The sequence below is a fragment of the Anneissia japonica genome, unplaced genomic scaffold (genome assembly GCF_011630105.1).
Source record: "Anneissia japonica isolate Jap-2015-1 unplaced genomic scaffold, ASM1163010v1 scaffold288090_len272316_cov174, whole genome shotgun sequence".
NCBI classification, from domain to species: Eukaryota; Metazoa; Echinodermata; class Crinoidea; order Comatulida; family Comatulidae; genus Anneissia; species Anneissia japonica.
This window is the reverse complement of record NW_022736344.1, coordinates 182,821-189,906: the sequence shown is the minus strand read 5'-3', so window position 1 is coordinate 189,906 and position 7,086 is coordinate 182,821. Positions and strand designations below refer to the sequence as shown.

Here is a 7,086-nt window from a genome sequence, read left to right as displayed (position 1 = left end):
CAATTTTACTCCACTGACGTCATCCCATCTACAGACGCAATTGACATTGAGAAAGGGTTTGCGATGCTGCAGTGCATCGCCAAGACATCTTTTAAAATTTTAGATTTGACTATGACTTTGAGTGGACCCGGCATACTTTCAACAAACCGTATGTTACTGAACAACAATACAAATGATGGGTTTTATGATAGCGTGTACACGGCATTGATACATGTTGATAAGAATCGCGTCGAATACACTATATCTTGTTCCCTGGTACCAAGTAAAAACGGAGGTAAGAAGAATTGGCTAAATTTCATTAAAAAAAAAAGATCATATCTACTGTGATTTAATATTTCTACTATTTCATTTCAAAAAATGTCATATGAAAATTAAGTATAGCCAAAATAAATCTCAATAGGACATGGATGGAGGTATTTGTTTTACAATTACTATATAAACAATATTTTATTTTAACTCTCAAAAACAAAATAGCAGTGAAACATGCCGATACGCAAACATATATTTTGCACGTGGACAAAAGATACCGTAATATTTATTTGTAATACAATTTCAATCATAATTTTGATAAATGTTATTTTCGGGGTTTGTTATATTGAAATTGAGATTGATAAATTAATGAGCACAAATTTCATATAGGCCTATAATTTATTTTTTTATTTGGTTGCTAACATATATTTTCGGGGTTCTTTTATTTTGTGGGGGGTGGGGTGGGGTTTGTTGCACTTTCATAGAAGACTGAAATGTTAAACGAATTTTACTGTTTTTCATTGTGTTCTCTGTTTGAATTCGTAGACGTAACAATTATTCTTCCTCATGAATTCAGATTGCACGTTCTTTGTAAGTATTCCCAGTGTGTTTTCTATCTAATTCAATACCGCATTATAATATGACGGAGTTTTTGAAATAACCTATGACGTAAGAGAAAATATGCAAATAAGATAACTTTCGTTACGTTTTGACAGCCATGCAAAATCGGTCGGTTCCATGTATTTACATTAGAACAGGCACAGCATGAGAGGTCCAAGCAACTTACGCATGTGCACTTCAAAATAGGCGAAGTCAAGTGGCGTATATAAGTGACATTTTGATTCCGAAAATTTGCTGATGTGAACATTATAAACAAATTTGTTCTCCAGGTTCATGGCAATGTTTTCTCTCGATTTTGTTTCTATATTGTATAAACAGAAAGCGAAAATGAATCTTATATATTTATAATTATTATAGATGTTTCATGTATTACATATTAGAGGATAATCAGATTAAGTAATTGTTAATAACAAAGTAAATCCTCGCCGAGCCACTAGGAACAGGGATTTTTACATCTTCCTGGCAGGAGCTTATCCCCAGTTTCTGTAGCGTGAAGCGGATGGGAGTGCAATACTCCCCCTGGGGTGGTCCACCGCAGGTTATCTCCATCAATTTGCTGGTATCATTTATACACCTGGGTAAACTGAAGCAATATAGATAAACTGCCTTGCTTAAGGACACAAGCGAAATGCACAGCGAACGATCGAAACCCCGACCTCGATGTTGGGAAATCAGTTCCACTGCGCCAAACCACCTCCAAATCATAATATTAACACTTTTTATATGTATAATTCATGAATATTCATCACCATAATACGTTATAAGGCTATTAGATATCGCCCAGTTTCAGCATTGTCATACTATTACTATCTGCGATTATCAATAAAGGTTTTGTTTACTTATCTCAACATATTAAGGCTTTAATATTGTGAAGACGTATACAACACTCTTTATTATTAATGATCACCTAAGGCGTTTAATGTATTAGTTCTATAACTAGGAATTCGTCAACGGTTTTTAGACTCTAAAGTAACATTATTTATATTACCGTTATAAGGTGAGGCATACAAAAGCATGAGGCCCTGGGTAATTGTAGTTGGGACGACTATTTTTTTTCCTTTCTCGCAGTTTCCTCTTCTTTAAAGTTTACAATTTATATAATTCTGTATGTATTATGGCCAAAATGGATATAAATACAAACGATTAGTTTTCAAATACTGACAAATTTAGTTATTTAAAAACAGATGGAGCAGAATTCACGAATCTTGAAGAACTTGAAGACGGGTTTGCAGCAAATGAAGGTGACGATGTTCGCCTAGTGTGTTCGGGAACTGGTAATCCAGACGATGTGACGTATAGATGGACCAAAGTCTCTGGAGTTGAATTAAGCAATTACTCTTTGTTGAACATCAGAAATGCTTCTTGTGAAAGGGACCAAGGCTTCTACATGTGTACAATTTCCAATGGCGTTGGCGAGCCTAAGTATGCAGTCACATATCTTAGTGTTAAGTGTGAGTTGATCAAATTAAATGGCATAATATTTATTTAAAAATATAACGATTAAATTTTCTAGTCGGATTGGTGGATGTATCATTATTACCAAGCCTGCCATGGAAACACTATGGATACTGCAGGCCTACATTTTACATTATGTATTTGTTCGTAAGAAAAACGCTTTTAAATAGACAGTAGTGAATTAATTTTGTTTAAGATTGTTGCAAGTAGAAGAGCTACCTTTATGTACCAATTATGCTTCAAATAGATTACATGAAAATATATTTTTACATCAACTTTCTAGGTGCGTCTCTACCACCCCAGCGTCTATTGAATTCCGTAAATATTGCCAACATTACGTGTTACAGCATGGATATACAATGGAATTGGAATAAAGATATCGTGAACAGATCAGAGGATATCTTCATCCACGTAGAATATATTTCAGCTGGAATATGGACCAATGGAACGTGGAAATCTAGTGAGAGTGATGTAAAAGGGTACAACTCGTATCGTGTGAATTCCCTCCAACCTGGAACAGACTACAAACTCCGAGTTTACGTTAACGGCAACAATGGCAGAATATGGGAACAAATTTTTTTCGCTACCACAAAGTGCTGTGTGAAGTGTAGCGATTTCGAAGAAAATACAGGTGAGAATATGCACTTCTTTGTAATAATAAAAATTATTAAACTAAATTCTATAGTTTTAATGGGAAAATGGTATAAAAAGCGTAAAGGTATCCAGATCTCTGTGACATACTGTGTATGAAGATTAGCTAAACAATTCTACATGACATATACTCATTATTATTATTCGTTACATCGACCATTTGCAAAATTTTAAATCCTCCGTATGTTACTGTGTTCACACATCATTATACAAAATGAATGTTTAATAGTGCAACGGGAAGCATTATCTTTATGAACAAACCATTTTATGAAAAATAAAGACCTACCTTTGTTCTGTATGGAACAGTTCTCTTTCAACAACAAAAAAACATCGTACTTTTACAAGAAAGGTATATTACTATTTGTTAAGTTTTTTTCTTCTTGTTTGTACAAACCGTTACCACTGTTGTAAAAGTGTCGTTTCCAAAAAAAAGAAAATAATAATAATACATGTATTTAGGTTTTTTTTATAGTGTAAAATATTGTGTTTGGTTGTCTGCCGGATTGTTGTAAAACAATCGTCGTCCGTATTGAGTTAACACATTCATAACAATATATGTTGAATATTATATGTATAGGCTCTCAAAGTGACATGCACAATGACGTCACGGTGTTCGAAATCTGTATCATGATAGGGGCATTTCTTATCGGTTGTTTAATATCTGGAGTTACAGTTCATTGCTGTATGGTAAGAAACCATTATTCACTATAAAAAGGTATAGGCCCTAATCAACAACCTTAATATATAAAATAAACTATAAATTATACTTTATTCACTTTATTACATCAAATCATTTTGCATACAGAAAAATAATAATGAAAAACGAATGTAAAATATTATGTAACACATTGGTCCTAGTAATTAAGAAATTCGGGTAAAGAACATAGGAGGTACATCAGTTACAGTACAGCGCCACATTTTTCTGACTCAAGAAATATTCTGTTGGTGTTAGTCAATTTATTGATTTTTCGTAGTATTAGCGCATTTTGGAATGCGCCACCAGCGTCAGTTTATGTCGAGAAACTTTTTTGATGCGAATTAGATCCAAGAAAGAGTATAATCCAAGAAAATGTATACTATGAAACGCTAAGCAAATAGGTAATATGGAACGCCATTGGTGCTAAAATCGATTTTTCAAGCTTTTTAACTGATTAAGACAAAGTTTAGGGACTGGAACCCAGTCTAAGAGTGTGCATACGTACATGAGTTATTTTGTACATGAGCAATTTCAGAGTAAATGGACATGGCCCAAGCAATATTTTTTAGCAAGGTATAACTAAAAATGTTATTGTTTAAAATGAAATATTTTTACATTTATATTATCATATAAATGAGTATAGGCCTACATATTAAAAAACCATTTCATAATCATACAATTCACAGTAAAAAAAAATATTGATAAATAGCCATATTTCACCATACAAAAGTGTGACAAGACAAAAATGTCTAAAATTGGATGTAGTATATTTTTTTTAATGTATTATAAGGATGGAGCCCATTATTTCTATCAGAAATATATTGGAAACTATTAGGATAAAACACTAGAAAGAAAAATAAAACCCTTTTTATTAAAAAAATAATTAATTTGGTTTGTGTAATGGCACACAATGTAATCTATTTTTCCATGAAAATGTTAGATACCATGTCCATTTACTGTGAAATTACTCAAATGGGAATCAACGGCTTAAGATTTTCATACGTGGGCTAGAAATAATCAATAGTTAACGAACAGTTATCCAACTGAGCTATCATGCTCTTTACATGAACGAGGATATTAATCTACAAGCAATGACTGGGAAATAAAATAATATAGTACAAATGTAAATTAATACATTGTATTACACTTCTTTTAATCATAGAAACATTCGAATGATGAAAATAGAGTTAAAACAAAGGTAAGTACTGATGTTATCATCTTCGGACTTACCAAAACAACAGTTAAATCATGGAGAAAATAAAATAGTCTAAAATAAAATAATCTATTTTATTATTTTCTCCATGGTTAAATTAGTTCTGCAATCACAATATTCCAGTTATTCTTTATTTGTGATATTATTTTAGTTTCTGTCCATGACTTTGTTTATTATCCTCAACAATCAATCTTGCTTTGTACAGATTGACTTCGTAATTATAGAGTTTTGGACTAAAATAATGCTGTAATAGGCCTATGTACCGGTAGTTTTTTTTCAAAGAAGATTTGATAATCTGGACATGATTTTCAGTTGAAAGCCAATATATTAAATATACAATAAGCAGTATTTAGGCCTATGTGAATTGTTCACTGTTATTTTCAAGGGAGTTCTGTACCTTTGTAGGTAGAGAATAACTCTGTTGGAGTTAAAGTAGCTCCTTGAAAATAACAGTGTATTATTCTAATTTGTTGACTTAATGGAAATAAATTTATAAATTTGATTTTTTTTTAATAGAAATATATGACTTACTTACCTAAAAATAAAGAGGATACATTTTATCAAGAAATAAACAAAGCTCAGTACATGATGTCAATCAACCCGGTGGCAGTTGATACAATGCCAATCACCAAGCGAGCTCGGGAGATACCAGCAACGGAATCTGAATATCTTTCGCCTCAGGAGGATCACATCTATGAATGTGCTAGAGAAGTCAGGGGCACGCCACATAGTTAAGAATTTCGAATTTTACTGCAATTTGCTCTCTCCGATTTAATAAACTGAGCCTACATTATTCCTTCTATGCGTGTCGAAGTGCAACATACTGAGCTCCTCTTCCTTGATTGGCTGAGATAGAGCCATGTGGCCTACATTTATTTCATACGCACTTGGTGACAGTCGAAATGTACTCCGCAAATTATTATGACATCACTCAAGACAGATGCTTGAAAATACAAACAACTTAAAAAACATAAAATTGTTCAATTATCAGAAATAATAAACTGGCAAAATTAATTTTTCCTTGGTTGATGCTGAATAGTGTACGTATACAATTCTATTGTAAAATGATTAATAAATATAAATATAGTGCAAGCTCAAAATTTTGATTAGCATATCTACACACATTAGATCACAGTAGGCATTTATACAGCCTGTTTTCATACATGTTTATTATAGCCCTATTTAAAGAATCTACGTTTTTACACGCGTTCTTCATCGTTTAATGAAATTTAATGACAGATTGGCAAGAGTTAATAACTCGCTGCCACTTCCCAGTATGTGTAGTTAACTACTAGTAGGCCTACTGTAGGTACACTACTTCCTCAAAGTGTGTCTACTTGGTATGATATGGTAACAACAAGCGCCCGAACCCCCCACTCCCGCCCTCTCGATCATTTCTGTCAGTTCAGAAGAAGAGTAGGCCTACGGCCACGGTCTGGTAGATGTAATCTCCTAGAGGCTGCTGGCTTACAGGCACACACGCGCTAATAACCATTTCATTTATTATTCGTCTAGTTGTATCTATGCGATTTTTTTTTCTGAGTCCCACCAAGGACTTTTGACTACAGTTAAGTCCTTGGACACACTGAATACGGTACAGAATGGATGTAAACCTCATTCTGCGGACGACTTCAAGCGCAGGCATGTAATTTAGTATCTTAATTTGTCTTAACACTTCACTTTTCTAAATGATAAATATTGATATTGAGGCCTACTACCCGTATTGACAATAGGGCCGTCACCTGTCACGTAAAATTGAGATGGAGGGGAGAGGGAAGGGAAGAGGAAAGGGGAGGAGAAGAGGGAAAATGACTGGTAAGTAGGCCTGCTGCTTGGATTTCATTGACAGCCTCATCAACACATGCCTTAACTTTAACATCTGCTTCCGCTGCAAAATGTTAAAATATTTCTAATTAAATCCCAGTCACCTATTGATTAAAAAAAAAACAAAAAAAAAATAAATAAATAAATAAAAAACACAGTCAAAAACAAATTACTTGATAACGTACCGGTAAATAGATATTATGAAGGATAACTCTGAAATATTATTATTATTATTATTATCATTATCATTATTATTATCATTATCATTATTATTATTATTATTATTATTATTATTATTATTATTATTATAATTATGGTCGAGTCGGTTGGCCGAGCGGTTAAGACAGGGGAACCGCGTGACATACAGCCATAATAT

At 33.1% G+C, this 7,086-nt stretch overlaps 1 protein-coding gene across 2 annotated transcripts in view; it reads left to right on the top strand.

The window, feature by feature from the left end:
* The window catches only part of LOC117116763, an 8,832-nt gene extending 1,985 nt beyond the window's left edge, over window positions 1-6,847 (top strand). Inside the window, exons 1-7 of one of the 2 annotated variants that reach the window (XM_033260862.1) lie at window positions 43-274; window positions 796-840; window positions 2,055-2,321; window positions 2,609-2,956; window positions 3,554-3,663; window positions 4,836-4,871; window positions 5,403-6,847. In XM_033260862.1, the coding sequence (XP_033116753.1) occupies window positions 64-274; window positions 796-840; window positions 2,055-2,321; window positions 2,609-2,956; window positions 3,554-3,663; window positions 4,836-4,871; window positions 5,403-5,621 (1,236 nt within the window). In that variant the 5' untranslated portion in view covers window positions 43-63 and the 3' untranslated portion in view covers window positions 5,622-6,847. Of the gene's footprint in view, window positions 1-42; window positions 275-795; window positions 841-2,054; window positions 2,322-2,608; window positions 2,957-3,553; window positions 3,664-4,835; window positions 4,872-5,402 lie in introns of those variants that run through there. The other variant, XM_033260861.1, reaches the window with a different exon arrangement.
* Window positions 6,848-7,086: the final 239 nt, after the last annotated feature.